We start from the raw sequence: 18629 nt of genomic DNA, 5'->3' as shown, positions 1-18629 counted from the left end.
GGACACCGCTGCTGTGCTGCAGTCATCCCCTCCTTCCCAGGTGACACCATGCTCCAGCGGCACAAGCCATTGCACCAGCCTGCACTGCCACCCCAGCGCTGCTCTGACCCTGAGCAGACACGTGGCTGCTGCCATTGCTTTCCGAGGGATCTGCGGGCTAATAATAACATCAGGGCACATGGTGCTGATGCAATGCCTCCATCGCTCCATCCCAGTACACAGTGCATCACCTTGCACGTCCCAGGCTTTCTCCAGCCCCTGCCAGAGCAGACCATATTTGTCAATCCTTCTTTAAATTTGCGGTGGAAGAGTCTCATGAAACAGAACAGAAAAGTCCATGCTGAAGCACTCCCCCACTTCTCTTTTTATAACAACCGTATCTTGTGCTCTGGGACACACACCATGAACAACGATGATGGAAAAATCCCAGGGTATTTTTACACTCTTAGTCTTTGCTTTATCTGGAGTTGTCTGGCAAACACTTCCCTCCTGTCTGTGGTCAATAACGCAGCCACTGGTTGTGCCGCACTTCGTGCCTTTATTCCTCTTACTGACTGGGTAGCACCATCTGGTTTTGAGATCAGCATCCACAGACCTATCCTGCCAGCTCAGGCACAGTGACAACATGACAGACGTCTTCTCACCTCCTGGGGAGTCAGGTGGGGGAGTCAGGTGGAAAGACCCGCAGCAGAGAGGGGACCCCTTTGGCTTTTTGCAGAGCCTCGCAGACCCAGAGCATTTGGTTTGTCCTCTCCATCCTCTTTGTAACTCCATTTCTTCCCCTCTTCCTTGCAAATACTCCCAGGGTTCATGCCAGGGCTCGCAGGGCACCTTGGTGCCATGGGGCTGTCTTGCTGTGAGAGGCAGCGGCCAAGCTCTCGCTCCTCTGTGCTGGCAGGGCTGGGTGCTAGGCGCTGTACAAGCACACGCGAAGGCACAGTCACCATGGGGGAGAGTTTTACCATATTAAAAAGGCAAGTGACATATGGAAGGTGAGGGGAGGAAGCTGTAATCAACTCTATACCATTTTTATATACACACTTCTGCCTTTTCGTTCAATAATTATAAATAGATCGAGTAAGTGCCAACAGTCCCCATCTGCCCCCAAGGCATGATCCGCTGACCAGTTTCTCTCTACAAAAGAGGATTTTATTAACGTGCCTCTGCCTGGTTTATATTTTGGGGTGGAGTGAGGGGGGGGGATTTTTTCCCCCCTGTGAAGCCCTGGAGCCTGGGGATGGGTAATATGAAAACAAAACAAAATGATTTGAAGTTAAACCATCTCAGTGTGTGACTCAGAGCTATTCATAGCTCTCTGAAGCCAGCTGCAGCAACGGAGCCAGAAGGATTCTGCCCGTATTATTATTCCAATTACCATCTGAATTAAAAGTTTGAGCAGTGATCAGCCCACATACTGACGGGAGGGGGAGAGAAGAAAGAGAGAGAGAAGGAGAGAAAGAGAGAGAGGGAGAAAACACAGATAAAAATGGGATCCACACAAAGGTCCATAGGATGACAAAGTTGGGAAGAGGCATGGAGAGGTGACAGCGTCACCTCCTGCCTACTCCCACACCGCCCCAGTGATCCTTGCTCTGGCCACACCGTCCAGGCAAGGGTGCTGCAAGAGCAGCTGCCCACTCCCCAGGATCCCGGCCGAGAAGGGGGGTACCCCACGACAGGGCTGGTGGGACTGGCACAGGCGCTCACCCACTCTCCTCCGGCTGAAACGGGGCTGAGGAGAAAAGAGGTGGGAGCTGGGAGGCAGGAACATAAGGAGAGGATGCTGCTGGGGTGGCAGCCAGGGAGAAGTCCCCGCTTTTTCTTGTTGAGTGAGGTAGGTGGGTATTATTATTCGTGGCTGGCATCATGGGGAAAATTAAATGTTCAGAAGGCCCCTGGCCTTCCCTGTGTGCTGTTCTTGGCCAAATAGGAGCTGGGCTTTGTGGCAGCCAGGGCGCAGACTGTGTCCCCATCTGCTCCCGAGGAAGCGCTGGGGCTGATGTCTGCCCTGGCAGCTCTCTTGCTGAAACCGTGGACTGGACCCCGAAGGGTTGGTGCAAAACCTGCAAGACCTGAATAATTGAAAGCACTGGGGTGTTCCACAGGTCCCCACATCCCAGGTGGCTGTGATGTGCTCAGGTCATCTCCTCCAGCTTCCCAGCATGACTGCACCAGCAAAAAGGGCATCTCCCCTAACCCCCCACCCCAGGACCTCCCTTCACTGAGCATCCTGCCCTGCGAGAGCCTTGCCGAAAGGCCATCCCCAGCAGTGTCCCTGCGCCTCAGCATCTATCCAGCACAGAGCCCCTCCTGAGCCCGTGTCGGCCTGGGCAGGAGGGCTGCCCACATGCAGCCTCTCAATGGCTTTTGGCTAGTCAGGGATGAGGATCATTATCGGTGCGCAGGAAAAGGGGGATAAGGGTGGCCAGCATCATCTGCCTGCCCACTGCAGTTGCACTCCTGACAGGGCAGGGACAGTCTGCCGGTGCCTCTGCAAAGTGCCCAGCAAGGCAGGCGCCTGCAAATGGGTTACGAACGATGATAACAACAGTGACAGCAGCAAAGGGCAAGCAATAGCCAGGGCAAAGCTTGCTCTGCACTGAGCCCCCAACCAAGAGAGGCTGCAGCCACAGCTCCACACCTGGCTGCTGCACGAGGGCTGAATTCCCAGGATGGCCTGGCTGCTCAGTGCTAATCCATTAGCAATAGGGGAAAAAAAACCTTCCCCTAAAACCCTTGCCACTACTCTAACAAGGAGCTCAGTGGAGCCACCAGCCTCCTGAGGGGGTCCCAGCTTTTCCCCTTTCAGGCATGCCTGCTAGGGACCAGAAACAGAGTTGAGGGAGCATCCCAGGTAAGCTGCAAAACTGTACTCCTGCAGAGAGCAGATCAACTATTTCACTACAAGTCTGCTGACTTGTATTGCTGCAGCTTGCTCAGACCAGTTAAACAAATGACCTCAAAGGGGTCAAGCCTAAGTGCTGCCCAACGCCGGTGGTATGGAGGACAGTCCCCCCACTCCTTCCCTTGCTCCCCAACTCCCTGACATGGCGGGGGCTGCCAGCACGGATGGCAGGGGGGAGCAGTGTGAAGTGGGACATGGCAGCCAGGTTTGCACGCTGTTACGCCTGCAATATCCCCCCTGGCAACATTGCAGGTTGCTGTCATACCCTGCTCCTCTGGGCTGTGACGCTTGCTCCCGCTGGTGCCCTGCCTGCTCACCTGCCTCTTGCCTGCTGGCACTCGGTGCTGCCCACAGCTTCTGCCTGGTCACCTCCACCCAGACACGAGGCTCTTTTGTGGTGGTGGGAGCAATGGACACAAGAGAGGAGAGGACTTCTAGGGCCGCTGGGTCTAGTCCTGTGGCAGGCACGGCCTCTTTGGAATGCCGTCGAGCTTCTCGGAGGGATGAAGCGCCTGCCTGTCCAGCCTCTGGGATCCTCAGTGCCCTTCAGCCCCCGCGCTCACCCTGCTGCTGACTAGGACAATTCATACAGCTCTCATGGGGCTATAGGGCTGCTTTACGCTCCTCGACAGCGGAGTCACTTTTGACATCCTCTTTCTAGAAGTCTCTTTTCAGCTGGCCCCTCTGTGCAGGTGCCTGAGCAGGCTGCCAGCAAATGCCATAGCCCGGTGTGGAAAGGGAGTGGGCAAGAGGAGAGGGGAAAGCAAAGATGAAGGCAGGGGAAGGGAGAAGAGGCAGCAGAGAGGCAGACAGGACAAGGCTGGCAGCTCACTGCACCAGTGCCAGCGCTGCTTGCTGGGGAGGGAGGGAGGGAAGGAGGTGAGGAGGGAGGCAGGAGAGGTGTTGGGGTCTTTCCTCCGAGACTTTCGCAGGGGACAGAGTGGGGGATGCTGCCTCCTTCATTTTAGTACAGCACCAGGCTCCCTCTGAAGTGTTTTGGGAGAAATGTTGCCATAGAAATAAAACAGCCGTCCAGATTGCGAGGGGCAGGCCCGCCGCTGTGGTGGCAGGGGCTGGCGTAGGCGCAGGCAGAATGGCGGCATGAGTCCCCAGCCAGCGGCGTGGGGCAGTGGTGGGCTGGAGGATACCTTGTCCTCCATCCTCCACTCCCTCAACTCCACTGAGAGCAGCGGTGGTGCTGCTGTGCCAGCATGGCTGGTGCCAGCCAGAGGTGGCATCTCTTCCCCAGATGCACCCATGGGTGAATGCCGAAACTGCCCTTGCAGGCAAGCTGCCTGCCACTAGGCTCCCGAGAGGGCAGGCATGGGGGTGCACAGATCTCTGCGGCAGTCGGGACAGGGTCTCACTGCAGCCGGCTCCCATCCCTCATCTGCCCTGGCCACAGCACCACCTTCACTGCTGGAGAACAAGCCTGAGAGGTCTGAGGGCGAGAACCAGCTCAAAGGCGGCCCCTGCCTATCCCGAGCCCCCCGCTGCTGGAGGATCAGCATCTCTCCCGAGAAGGGGCTTCAAGACTGACCATCCCCGGTAAAGCCACTTTGTTTAGGGAGGAAAACCAGTGCCGCTGTCTCTGGGGGCTCTACATGAGGCCCCTCTGCCCTGGCAAGGGGCACAGGAGCAGCGCCATCGAGGAACACGAATTTAGCCCAAGGTGGTTTCACAGTGCTGCAAGGCAAGCACAGATGGCTTCACTCGGTCCTTACCATTCACAGAAAAGGGAGCACCAGTGGGATGCTGCAGAACTGCACGCGTGTGAGTAAGGGATCGATCGCTAAGACATGAGCATCCATCTATTGATCTCCGACCGTGCTGTCGGGTTAAGCCAACCCAGTGCAATAACGAGACAGGACAGTGGGAACTTGCTGAGGGCAGATTGCCATTAACCACTCCGCTCTGCGTCTGCACTGATGTCAGCGCGTGGCGGGCACAGGTATCCATCACCATGTCCTCCTCCCCCTTGCTGGCACCCTTCCACTGGCAATAACACCCCATGAACATAGCTGCTCCCAGCACGGTGGCCAGCATCCGAGCTTGGGGTGGCCAAGTGACCAGAGGGGCCAGCAGGGACCCATCCTGACAGCTAACTCCATCCTTCCCCAGCCACCTCCTCACTTCCCGGCTTTCCTTGCAAACCATGGCAGGGAGCTGCGAGGGGCAAGGACCGCTGCCAGCCCCCCGCCAGTGCAGCACATCATGGTGCTTGGTCTTGGCACCCGAGGAGGGGGAGAGATGGAAGAGGAGAAAGGTGGAGAAAAGGGAGTCCCACTTCCCTCCAGATCAGCCCTCTCTAGCTCATCCTGTCTGTTGCCATCCTCATCATCCCTCCTCTTCCTCGCCATCCCCTGTCCCCACCAGGCTCACGTTTGCCCCCTAAGGCACATATTCACCCTGTACTTATTATTATTATCACCCTGTACTTATTATTATTATCAGCAGCTACAAACAGGAGTGGCCATGTGCTGGGGTGACTCAGGCATCTGTGGGTGCCACTTCCGATGGCGAATGGAGAGGGGGCATGTCCCCATGTCTTTGGTGAGATGAGCTCCCCCTGCACCCCCCCATCCCCTCCCAGGCTCTGGGTGACCCCAAGCCCCGGGTCCCTCTCCACACCTCCCACCTCCTGTGGATGCCTCCTCCCAAGAAGCCGAGGAGGCCATGGAGCGGGGGTTGAGGGTAGTCTTGGAGCCATGTCACCTCCGCCACACATCCCCCGCGTGCGCTGTCACCATCTGCCCTTCGCAGCGTACCCCCCAGAGGGGACAAAGGGAGGAGAGGGGGAAGAGAGAGGCCCCGGAGCTGCCGTTCATTTTGCCACAGATGGAGCCGGGGCTGGGCAGTGGGGACGGGAGACTCCAGGCTCTTGGCAGAGGGATTTGGTTGTCTCCTGGCCCAGGAGGGAGGACACTGGAGGCTGAAGGTGGCAGCAGGGATGTCAGAGGTGACCTGCCCATGCGATGCAAACCTGCCTGCCGGCTCCAGCCCTGGCAGGGACACTGGCCTTGCCAACAGGGAGCAAGGGCAGAGTTTCTCCTGAGCTCCTTCACTCAAACCCAGTATCCAGAAGACCCTTTGCACCCTGCCTATCTGGGGGATGTTGGCCCACCACCAGCAGGATCAGCCATGCTGGGATTAGAAGAGCTTGAAGGCAAGGGAGAGGGGGACAGGTCTGAAGCCCGAAAAGCTCCACAGGCAGTGGGAGAGCCAATGCAGCCGCTTTGGCCCCAGCTACACCCAAATGCTTGGAGAATGGGTCTCCAGCTCCATTCTTCTTCAGGCTGCCTTGGGGAACCAACCGGGACTATTGCCTGGACAGAGCAGGAGAAACGAACAGCAAGCAAGACCCAGCCGTGGGCAAGAAAGCACTAAGGAAACACAGGGAGCCGAAAAAATGAAGAAGTTACCTGTAAGGTGACCTAAGTCAGGGCAGCGAGGGAAGGGGAGGGAAGTTGGGGAGGTTTACAGGAAGGTACCCACCCCTGCCCCTCGGCCCGCAGCCACCCCGGTAGCCATGTGTGCATATGCCGTGCACACAAGCAACTTTATTATTCACTGGCATGCTCACATGAAGGCACACATCTCTCCCTAAGTTATATTTATAGCTGTTCCTCAGAGCGAGCGCAGATGAAACAATACATTATTTTCATAAGGAAAAAAAACCCCTTCTCAGTCTCATGCCGGTGAGGGGAGCAGTGTGCCCCAGCACCGCCTCTTACCCGGGTCCTGCTGAGGGCTGCCGCTTGCTCCAGCCGTGCCGAGCCAACATCAGAGGAAGGGGAAAGAGGCCGGTTTCTCCATCTCACCATGAAATGTCTCAGACGACCGGAGGAATCAGGGAGGTCTCTCTGCAGCTCTCGCTCCCCTCTGGCTTGGGGGTTTCCCCCCCTCCCCGCCCCAAGGAGCTACTTCTCCACCGTGACCTGCTCCTCTCCTAACTCTGCCCTGCCCACGCCAGCGCTCTCCTCCTGCCTCTGCCTCTCCTCAGCATTTTTTGCTCCCGGGAGCATCCATCCCACGGAGAGCTGCTGTGCCTTCGCAGCTTGGCGAGGGGTTCAGGTCTCCCCCTCCTGCCTGGCTCCCTCCTTCCCTGGCATTATTCGCCCGTGTCCCTCACTGCTCCCCTGCTCTAGCCCACAAATCCCCCCTCTCCCTTCCACTCTTCCTCCCTTTGCGCTCCGTTCCCTTTCCCTGGCTGCCTCCCCCCTCGCTGATTGCTATGCAGTCTGTAGCTGAGAAGTCAGTAACTCTGTGGTAGGATCCAACAGCTTTCCGCTACTTTAGCCCATCCTCGCGTGTGAGCTCAGAGCCGCGGAGGCACCGCTGCGGAGCTGCCATGAGACAAGAGCGCAACCATCGGCAGCAGGAAGGGGATAGCGGGGCCGCTGGATGCCCCTGGGGAGATGAATTCTCCCGCTGGGCTGGAGCAAAGGGCTGAAATATCCACTGCCTGGGTGTTTTTCCAACCTGGATTTGGGGTGCTGAGCTGACACCTTGCCCTGAGGAAGGACCAGGCTCTCCCGGCTCATGCAGAGCATTTGCCACCAGGCATCACCTCCCTGCATTCACAGCCCAGCCTCCCCACCCTGCAGTGCTGGGACTGCTGTCGGGACGGGCCGTGCCGGGGTCGGGAGCAGCCCTCAGGGCTCTGGAGATGGTGCACGGCCACCCTGCCAGGAAACCTGTCCCAGAAACCTTCCCTGGGTCTCCATGACCAGCAGCACCTCAGGCACTTTGAAGAGGTCACTTCTTGGTGGCAAGGTGAGGGGCCGAGGGACCCTGTGGCAGCAAAGCTGGAAGCTGAAGAGAGCCCTGACGCCGCAGACTGTGGCTGTAGGCACAGGCTTCTGGGGACAGCCCCGCGCCAGGTCAGCAGGGTCCATGGGCATGGTTTCCATCTCGGTGTCTCATCTGCCATCGCCAGCGTTAAGGCCTATGCTGGACAGTCAAAAAAGATAAAAAAACCCCAGTTTTTGAGTGTCCCCTGGGTCCCAATCCTGCAACAATCATGACCCTCCTTCTCAAAATCATCCCGACATCCCCTGGCACAGGGGATGCTCCCTCACACGAGACGTTGCAGGGACCATCACCACCACCAGTATTGGCGAGCACCACTGCAGCGAGCGCAGCCTACTCTCACCTGGCAAAACCACCCCAGGGGGAGCAGAGGGTATTTTTAGCAGCTCTCCATGCAGATGAGCAGCTGCAAACAGGGAGAGTGTCAGCCTCCTGCGCCGGCCAGCTCGTCCTGGCCCGACCACGGCTGCTCCCCGATGCTCAAATGGGGTGTCCTGGGGAGCTGCAGCAGCCGGGTGGAGTGGGGCCAGCCTGCTGCCTCCGTCCCCTCTGCTGCCGTCCCTACAGGGACCTTGTTCAGGTTCGGGGGGGGATAGGTTTCCCAAAAGCCCCGTCCCCAAGGCCCCATGGGGCTGCTTCCCAGGAGCTACCAGCTGGGAGCCGCACAGGTGCCCCATGGCAAAGCATACCGGCCCTCTAGCACCACAACAGGCCTTTCCCCTCTGTGCGGTAAAGGGATGAAGATGCTGCTGAGACATCTTGCTCCTCCTCCAGGGGGTCGAAGCTGCCAGGCACCCACTCACCCCTGCAGCCGCCTCAACTTCAGGTTGGGTTTCACCCTCTCTGTCTTTCACTCCTCATCACCAGCTCCCCCTGAGACCTCGCCGCGTTTCCCTCCGCCTGAGCAGCAAGAGGATGAATAGCTACACCTTGTGCATGGCGCGGCACCCTGGCATGGCCAAGAGGCAGTCAGCATGGCCAGAGCCATTGGGAGGGACACGGGGACGTTGCATCAAGGACACCACCAGCCCCTCGCTGTCCTTGTGCCCCCAGGGTGCCATGCCCTGGCCACCCCAGGCCCACCGGCCCCAGCAGCGGGGTGGCTCACACTCACCACCCCCGCCCGTCTCCACCGGCACCGTCTTTAATAAGAAGCGTGGAATATTTTAGCACCTATGGAAAAGCCACCACAGACGGTGGTGGCAGCCGTTGCCAGGGAGACACTCCCAAAAATAGCCCCACTCCGCCAACCTTTCCCGATGCTTCTGTGGGGATGAGGGAGGCAGGGGGACGGAGGGGTGGAGGGATGGAAGGGTGGGGGTATGGATAGAGGGATGGAGGAAAGCACGGAAGGAGAGATGGAGGGATGGATGAATGAAAATTTGGAAAGATGGATGGAGGGGTAGAGGAGTGGATGGAAGGATGAATGGATAGAGGGATGCAGGGATGGAATGAGGGATGGATGGAGAGGGATGGAGGGGTGGATGGAGGGGGGAAGCAGGAGCTCCTGGGAAGGTGGGCAAGCGCTGCCTGACCCCTCTCCTGCCTGGGGATGAAGACAAGCGCGACCCTCATGCCAGCAGCCCCTGCTTGGGCACATATGGTCCTGCTTTCCCGCAACACCAGCTCAGCCAGCATGAGTCCCTGAGCCCTCTCTGCCCTGGGCAGGTCTGACTTTGAGTGTTTCAATCAAACAACACTGTTTTGGACTCCACAGCACCTGCCAGGGTCCCTCTGCTATCTTCCTCCAACCGTCCCATCTCTGTTCCCAGTACTCCAGGACTGCCCTGGCCGAGTTGTCCAGTCATGGGAGCAGAGGTGCTGAGAGATGGAGGTGGCCCATGGTGCTCAACCCCACTATGTTCCCCAGGCCCTCCAGGAATGCCGAATCACTTCCCTCTCTGGGCCCACTGTGGGATGAATTCTGGGGGCTGCCCACCCTCCGGGGGTGTCTGGATGCAGCCTGAGCCACAGCCTGCAGCAGAAACGGAGGGGGACTCCCGGCCAAGCATCTATGAGGCAAAAACACAGAAGCCTTCCTGGTGGCAGGAAACTAATGCTTTAGTGAGAAGGAAACCGCCTTCTCCCATCTTCTCACGCCATTGCCATCACCTCGCAGGACAGGCAGAGGTGGGGAAGGGCCCTTGACGGAGCTGCTGCTGCCTGGCCCAGGGGCGCCTGCAGGAGAAGGAGCCTCCCAGACCAGCGAAGGCAGAGAGGGAAACCCAAAAATAGAACTAAAGAGAAAAAAAAAAAGAAAAAGAAACCCAACAACCCCAAATTCCCGTTTCTAATGCCAAATCCCAGCTCACTCGCCTCCCTATCACCCTGGTGACATTCCTTGCTGTCGCCATGGGAACGAGAGGCATGGAGAGAGCATCACCATGCGGGCGGTGGCAGCGCCTGGCATTATTTTGGAAGGCAGGGAGACACCCGGTGCAAGGGTGTGGAAAAGGAGGGAAAGTTTATTTTTACTTGCTCCCACTTCGTGTGCCAGTTTTCCTTCTCTAAGTGTCTGGGTGCCCTTTGCCCTCCCAGCAGCCTTCCCACGGCCCTCCCGCATGCCGCACAGGGATGTCCCATGGGGACACCCCAGCCCCAGCACCGTCTTCCAGCTGGGTGAGCTCCCTCTGACAGTCACCTCACATGGCGGTTCCTGGTGCCACAGCAGGAGATAATACTGCGGTTTGGTATTCAGCTCTTCTTGGGAAGTCACAAGATGAAGAGAATAAACCTTTGCCACTCACAACAGTCTTACCACTCCGCAGGAGGCTTCATCCCCTGGGTGGGACAAGAAGCTGCGAAGAGGAGCGGAAGGACCGGAGGATGATGAGGGCTCTCAGACATTGAGCCCCAAGGGCTTGGAAAGGGATCTGTCAGCATAGGGGACCCTCAATCTGTTTCCCCAAAACTTTCCATCCCTGCTCCATGGCTCAAACCTCTCTCTGCCCACCTGTGAAAGGACCTGGGATGCCAGGGACCTGCTGGGCCACAGGGGCTGGGGCTTGGCTTTCACCAGCACCCACATGGCCTTGCAGAGTCCTGCTGAAAGCCCAGATGGCTCCGGTCCAACGGCTGGAAATCCAGATTCAGCCAGTCCCTATCCTGTCGCTCCTTTGCCGACGCTCTCCTTTGGTCTAACCTGCTCTTCTCCCACGGCACCGACCTCTGCCTCAATGCCCTGGCAGGGGCAGGCAGGGCCCTCCCCAGTTTCGTGGGGCCAAGCAGGTGTTTTCCAGCCTGGCTCGGGAATGTGGCTGGAAAAGCCCGGTGTGGCAGGTGCTGAAGTGGCAGAGAGGGAAAACACAGCAGCCAGCCTAATGGGCAGAGAGGAAATGTATGCAAATATATTCAGAAAGGAATCCGGTGATGCTAATAGACTTGTTAGTCCTCTCTGTAAGCACTGGGAATAATATTTTTACGCTTTAATTGTTAAGGATTTTACTCCAAGCGAGCCCACAAGGATGTGCCGACAGAGGGAGACGCGGAGATGGCTGCAGGTGACGACTGGGGACAGGGAGGGCGGCAGCCAGAGCTGGCCCAGGGCGAGAGCAGGTGGGGTCACTCAACCCTTGAGTAACCAAATTAGACCCAGATGTGATTTGCTCGGGGATGAGGTGACAGATCAAAACAGCATTTGGTTGTATTAAAGCAACTTTATATTAGCAATTAGATAATTAATATCTAATGGCCCTGTCTCAATTCAGAGGTCCCCTCGTGCTGCCATGAGTGGTTGCTGCTGCAAGGACAAGGTTTGTCCCAACCAGGCTGGTCACCCAGGGCTGTTTCTGAATATATTAGTACTTTATAACTGTCACTACTGGGCTCCTTTCTGTTAAATCTATAAAAACAGCAGTACCTATGTGTTTCTTTCACTCAACACATATATTACATTGTTTGTAATCCACTTGCAGGAATCCAGGATTAGTATTTTCAGCGAAGTTTGTTTCAAACCAGCCCTTGGGAGGATCTTTTCTTTCCTCTGTGGCTGGGCTCTGCAATCTGCACTGCTCCAGGCAGGACACCCGCTGTGGAAGTGGGGTGTGACCTACAGCAGCCCGATAATTCAGATCTCCCCCACCCCATCTTTGTTCTCTCCAGGAGACAAGGTGAAGCACCGGGAAGAAGGTGCTGGAGGCAGGACGGGGCCAGGAAGGGCAGAGGGCAGGAGGCTGCCAGCTGGGAGCAGGATAGAGGTTCATGCACCCACAGGGTATGTCCCTGGAAAGCTTGGCCCTTGCTGGAGACTGCATCCCCAAAGCCAGAGGATGGGGATCCCTTTCCCTCTGCCTTTTCCCCTTTAACGACACTTCCGCATGTAACTTGAGACAAGTTGGGGAATTAAAAAGAAGAAGGGAAAAAAAAGAAAAAGGGAAAAATAGCGCAGTTATTCCCGCCTCCGCCTCCTCCTCCCTCTCCTCCCCAGCCAGCCAGGAGCCACGTCACCGTCACCCAGTGCTGGTTTCAGGACTGCTCAGCAGGCTCAGCCTGGGGCTCTCCAGGGGACAAACCCCAACTTTCAGCCTGGAGCAGGGAGAGGAAGGCCCTGGGGGGGAAAAGAGAAAATCCACCTTGGGGGAAAAGTAAGCAAGGGAGACGTCCAGCTTGAGCGCCTGGCAGGGGAAAGGCGCTTGTGACCAGGGGAGAGGGGAGCCGGAACTTTTCTCTGCCAGAAGAGAGGGCTCTGTACTGGGGAAAAAAGGAAAGTTGAGCCAGAGGAGAGCATTTGCTCAGGCAAGGCTCGGGGAGCGGGGGGGAAAACTCCCTGCCTTCGCCCTCACTGCCCGCAGAAAGTGCCCCGCTCCCTTCGCCCTGGAGGAGTCCCCCCACCCGGCGCCATGAATGTCTTCCGCATCCTGGGGGACATCTCCCACTTGCTGGCCATCATCATCCTCCTGCTGAAGATCCAGAAGTCCAAGTCCTGCGCTGGTGAGTGCTCCTACATCCCAGGGAAGGAGGGGGGGTCCTTCTTGGAGGGCGGCTCAGCAAGGGATGCAAGTGAAATGGGTGCCAAAAAGGCTAGCAATAGCCCATGCAAGCTGGCAGCCCTCCCCGGTGGGCTCTTTGAGGGAAGCCATCCTCCTCCGGGAGGTCTCCCTGCTAGGAGGAGAGGGCTGCATTAGAAGGATATGATGTGGCAAGGCACATGGCCTTGGGCAGGTGGTGAAGCAAAGGGGAAGGCAGCAAGGCTGGAGGGAGATGGAAAATGAGTGTGAAAAGTTGTGGTGGTACCAAAACTGACGACCTCGAGGGAAAGCTGCTTTAGGTTGGAGGTCCTGCCAGCAGGTGGGCAAGTACCAGAGGCTGCCTCATCCCTGGGTGAGGAAATCAGGGCAGCAGCTTCCCACAGGAGGATTTTGCTCAGAGTTCATGGTTTCCTCCCCAAGAGACTTTGGGGCTGTGCTGCAGCACCGTGGCCATTATCACAGGTAGAGAAATGGGTGTGTCTGTCTGCCTCTCCCCACCAGGAGAGAGGCAGACACCCAACCAGGCTCACAAAGCAAAACACATATATACAACCACTTCCAAAGAAGGCATAAGGGGAAACCACCATCCCAGGGGTCCTTCCTCTCATCTGCCTTACCTTCCTTTCTTCTCCCTGCCATGCAGGTATCTCTGGGAAGAGTCAGATTCTTTTCGCTCTTGTCTTCACAACCCGCTATCTCGACCTGTTTACCACCTTCATCTCTGCCTATAACACCGTGATGAAGGTAAGGAGAGGGCAGTGCAGAAGCAGAGGTTCCCCTCAACTCGCTGTCGTTTCTTGCGGAGGCAAGGGTACACATGAAATGTGTTTTTCAGCCAGAGGGAAGAAGGAGCAATTCCACCTTCTCCACTTGTCACTGACGCTACAGGGGGTTATACATAGGAAGTGGTTAAATATGCTTCCTTCAGTGTCATCGGCCCTCCATTGACCAAAAAACCCCCTCACCACAGTCAATGTGCGAGCTGAGCGCACCACATTTAGTACCACCAAAACCAAAACGAGACACCATGAATCAAGCCTGGGTGTCCTTGCACAGGAGGAGCATTAACAGATGGCTGCCACCAAGCCAACCTCTTCACACAGAGCCCTAGAGGACTCAAACATGATCCTCATGGTGGGGCAATCTTTAGTTGACCTCTGGAGTATCTCTAGCAGAAGTCAACCCACAAGCCAGTGCAGAAAAAGCATTTACACTGGCACAGCCCCACCAGAACGGAGTTAAAAGATTTTGACTTTGGCAAAGCCATCCTCTCTTCAAGCACAGAAGGTGTAATCGCAGGTAAGGTCTTGCTGTCTCCCTTCCCTCCCGCAGGTCATTTTTTTGCTATGTGCCTACGTCACCGTGTACATGATCTACGTGAAATTCCGGAAAACATTTGACAGCGAGAATGACTCCTTTCGCCTTGAGTTTCTACTGGTCCCTGTCACAGGCCTGTCATTTCTGGAGAACCACAGCTTCACCCCCTTGGAGGTAAGAAAAACCTGAGGCAGGAAAGGGGAGGGGAAGCAGCAGCCTGACACCACGCAGTAGAGTGAGCAGCATGTTGAATAGTTGAGATTTTTAACAGCAAAAGGAGGCAGGAGAGGCAAGGTTGGCAGGCCTTGAAGACCGTACCATCTATAGAGCAGCTCAGCACTGTCTCCTCTCAGTCTTAGGACAGCAGGCTCATTTTCTCCAACGCCAACAGCACTACTCATTCCCCTCGCGTATCGATGCTCTGCCAAATTAAAGCTTTGGCTTTTAATGCATATTAATCACCACCAAGACTCTCCACTGCTTTCATTTTGCATCTCACAGATACTCTGGACCTTCTCCATCTACCTGGAGTCCGTGGCTATCCTTCCTCAGCTCTTTATGATCAGCAAGACAGGGGAAGCAGAGACCATCACGACACACTACCTTTTCTTCCTGGGCCTCTACCGTGCTCTCTACATTGCCAACTGGGTCTGGCGCTACTACACAGAGAATTTCTACGACCAGATCGCTGTAGTTTCCGGGGTGGTACAAACCATCTTCTACTGTGACTTCTTCTATCTCTATGTAACCAAAGGTAAGTTAAGGGATTGGTATAAATCCGAAACGTTCATTTAGCGCTCTTGCAATGTACGGTGGAGCTACAGTTTGCTGTGCGTTAATCCTTATGTGACTTTATTCTTTGCTGTATTTGTGATGCACATCGTCCATCGAAAAATACAGTTTAAAAAAGGTATCTGTTGAATGCAAGTGGGCATCTCTGCTCACAAGGCTCTAGACGTGCATGTGAAACAAAGTAGAAGTTAAACCAGAGCTAAGCCTGGTTTAACCCCACCTTGGAAAATTAACAATTGAGGTATATTCAATTCTACGTACATATCGAAAGATTATGAATCACGCAAAAAAACTTTGGTGGGGGGGGGGAAATAGCTGTAGGCAGACAATGTACCTGAGAAAGCAACTGCAGACATACGGAGATACTATTAAGCCTGCTTTTTCTTTTGATGGAAAAGATGTGACGTTCCTAAGAACTGATTCTGTAGGAAGACAGGTACCTGCATGGACCAGACATCACTTTCTGTTTCCAAAAATCAGATGCCCCTTCCACTTTAGTGCCGTGCTTTGGTAAATGGCTACGTACCAGAGCTAACAAGTGCATCAAGGGCGTAAAATTTGATAGAACGTGCTATGGTTTGCTGAGGCTGAAGTACACTTTTAAACACTTTTCCGTTAAGAAGGATGGAATTTGATGAAATCTAGCAGAGCGAACAAGTATTTTCTTCCTTTTTCACATTCCTGAACTAGTCTGCCAAAAGTAGTAGTGACAGCCCGCATTTGATGTTTCGAGGGATGGATCTTTGGCAGCTTCATACCTGCCGCTAGAGAGGTGACAGGAGCACCGAGCACGTGGCTAGCCTTGGCAGATTAAGACTTCCTTCTGTCACTAAAACATTTCTGTAGCCAGAAAAGTACCTTGTAAAACTGCCATGAAGGTGGTCCACATCAATTCCGTTTCTTTTTTAAACTAATTCCCATTTTAGCTTCACTTAATTCATGTGACCTGTGTCCTTCGTCCTTCTCTATTTTGTGAGAAATCCATAGCCTTTTGTAGTTGTGGATGGTGGAACAAAAGGGGGGAAAAAAAACCCAACCAACTGCTGGCTTTCAGTCTTGCATTGCTAGTGATAAAACTGAAAAGTTTAGATGATACAGGAGGCAGAAGAAAAAACATTTGTCCCTGGGACATCACAGCAGGAAGAGAATTGCCTTTTTTTTTTTTTCCCTCTTTTACACAAATGTTCTGGATCACAGGAGAGAAAAGGTGACTGAACATATGCAAATGCTTTGCAGTCATTTATGAAAACCAGCAATATTATAGCAGGTTGCATCTCTCTTCCACTCTTGAAAAAAAAAAACCAAAACACCAAAAACCCCACATCTTTTCAAAACATTTCTAACACAGAAGAGCTCAGACAAAAGGGCAGCGATGCTGCAAAAAAAGCAAAGGTGTTACATAAAGAAGTGTATTTAATAAGACTTCAGAGCCTGTACCAAAGCATTGTAAAGGGATTTTTATAGAATGCGACTTCTATCCTGTTTTCAAAACTAGATGAGCTCCTTTCTGTTTAACAGAAGGACCTGAAAGATATTCCGAGGAATTTTTCAGCTCCCAAAAGCTTGTATTTCACAGAACCACTGCGGTTGGGAGCAACTGGGGGGGAATCATCTAATCCACCCCCCTGCTCACAGCAGGGTCACCTAGAGCAGGTTGTTCAAGGTCCTGTCCAGTCAGGTTTTGAGTATCTCCAGGATACAGGCACCACAGCCTCTCTGGGCAAACTGTGGTGGTGTCTGACCACCCTCCCTGTAAAAAACTTTTATGTTTAAGTGGAATTTCCCATTGGCCCTTGCTCTGTCACTGGGCACCACTGAGCAGAGTCTGGGTCTGTCTCCTTTACTCCCCCCATCAGGCATTTATACATGTGGGTAAGATCCCCCTCAGCCTTCTCCAGGCTGAGCAGTCTCAGCTCTCAGCCTGCACTCTCCCAGCGGATTCTCTAGTCCCTTAACCATCCTCGTGGTCTTTCTGGACTTGCTCCAGTATGTCCCTGTCTCTTAGACTGAGGAGCCCAGAGCTGGACTCATTGCTCCGGCTGTGGCCTCACCAGGGCTGAGCAGAAATGAAGGACCACCTCCCTCAACCTGCCAGCAATGCAGCTCAAGAGGCTGTTTGCCCCGAGAGCACAGTAGTGGCTCATGTTCAACTTGGTGTCCACCAGCACACCCAGGGCCTCTTTTGCCAAGCCACATTCCAGCTGGGCAGCCCCCAGCACATACTGGTACATAGGATTGCTCCAGTCCAGGAGCAGGACATGGCATTTCCCTTTGCTGACCTTCATGAAGCCCATCAGCCCGTTTCTCCAGCCTGGCACAGTCCCACAAAGATGTCGAGCGCTACTGGCCCCAGTACCCACCACCAATACCAGGCCACCAGCTGGTCTCTGCACTGCTGACCACCACACAGCCAGGGCAGCCACTTCTCCATCCTCCTCACCTAAGCCTATGGGTCCCTGATATTTCCAAGAGGCCTCCCATCCCAGCTTCCAGACCAGATGAGATGGGGCAGGCTTGGGGGGGGCGGGGGGGGGGGGGGGTGGGGGTTGGCCACAGACCATTTATTCAGGCCTTATTCTCTATTAAAAGGAGGGGGAAAGCACTGGGGATAGAACAGTAGAATCCATACTACATCATCAAGAAAAAATGGGGACATGAAGAGGGTCCAGGCACAAGAAAGAGTAACCATGGAAGAGGAAACAAGAACCTTTTCCTTTAGTGTAAAGGAGAATAAATAGGTTGTGGAGTTTCCTCCCCCTAGAAGCAATTTTGTAGTAGCTGTCTCCCATAAAGGATCACAAATTCTCCTGTTCTCAGGATTCCTTAATTTTACCCTTCTCGCTAAATTCTCCACAATGAACAAACAGGACTCTCCGAAGCTGTTAGCATACAGTCATAACTGAGGACAAACAGTTGTGTTACCTGAAGACAGCACAGCTCTATTCCTACTAGCCTACAGCAGCACACGCAGGAAGCTCGAGACGGTCTATTTGATAGCCACAGACCCATAGCCGTTTGCAAACCTGTCAACCTGCTATCTAGCACTCTAAATAGCAAGTTAAAAAAAAATACATTGTTGAAACAATGGAACAGTTTAATTCCCCGAAGTTCCTTCATTACCTTCTCTTTCTCTTTGCACAGTCCTAAAAGGGAAGAAGCTGAGTCTTCCCATGCCTGTTTGAAGACGTTTCCACAGACAACGCAAGAAACTCCAAAGATGAAGCTCCTAAGATCACAGCTTTCCTTTCCTGGCCCTTTTTGACTAACAGATGGCTCAGCTGCCAGGAAGACAGTGAGGCCTGGAAAGCTGGTGTGCTTTCCATCTGAATGAGACTTTCCCTAATTTTTTTTTTTTTGTTATTTCTTACTTGAATTTGGCGCTAGTAAGTAGTGCTGGCCAATAGTGAAGTAGTGCAAATTATTCTCTCCCGGCTCTTCCCAGCATCTACCTCCAAAACACGCCTCCACCTTGACCCTGAGGCAGCACAAGGAGTGTAAGGGAAACTGTCACTACCTTTAGTCCTTCAGTCCTTTAACAAGTGCCTATGGGAAGGCTAACATGGTACTATTAAGTCTGATAACATACACAAAGGCCACTGACCCATTTCACATGTGGCCACATCTGACACAGCAGATACAGAGTTAAAGTAATAGTTTGTAGTATGAACTCGATGGGTGGATTTGATGATCTTACAGGTCTTTTCCAACCTTAGTGATTCTGTGAACTAACACCCTCCTGAAAGTTAATTGTCTGATCCCCATTCTATTCAAGTCCCATAACATTTAGGAAAAAAATACATTCCCTTTGAATGACATGAATCTTCCAATTCCACAGG

At 54.3% G+C, this 18629-nt stretch overlaps 1 protein-coding gene across 1 annotated transcript; it reads left to right on the top strand.

Moving 5' to 3' along the window:
- The first annotated feature begins 12463 nt into the window (after positions 1-12463).
- On the top strand, positions 12464-18339 carry KDELR3 (KDEL endoplasmic reticulum protein retention receptor 3). Its single transcript, XM_059816900.1, has 5 exons — positions 12464-12646; positions 13328-13428; positions 14017-14175; positions 14503-14755; positions 17935-18339. The coding sequence occupies exons 1-5, from the start codon at positions 12556-12558 to the stop codon at positions 17973-17975; spliced, it is 645 nt and encodes a 214-aa protein (XP_059672883.1). The 5' UTR covers positions 12464-12555; the 3' UTR covers positions 17976-18339.
- Positions 18340-18629: the final 290 nt, after the last annotated feature.

This window comes from Gavia stellata, chromosome 4 (assembly GCF_030936135.1).
Source record: "Gavia stellata isolate bGavSte3 chromosome 4, bGavSte3.hap2, whole genome shotgun sequence".
In the NCBI taxonomy this organism is placed as follows: Eukaryota; Metazoa; Chordata; class Aves; order Gaviiformes; family Gaviidae; genus Gavia; species Gavia stellata.
Note: the sequence above shows the minus strand (reverse complement) of the source record. Positions and strands in the feature narration are given on the sequence as shown.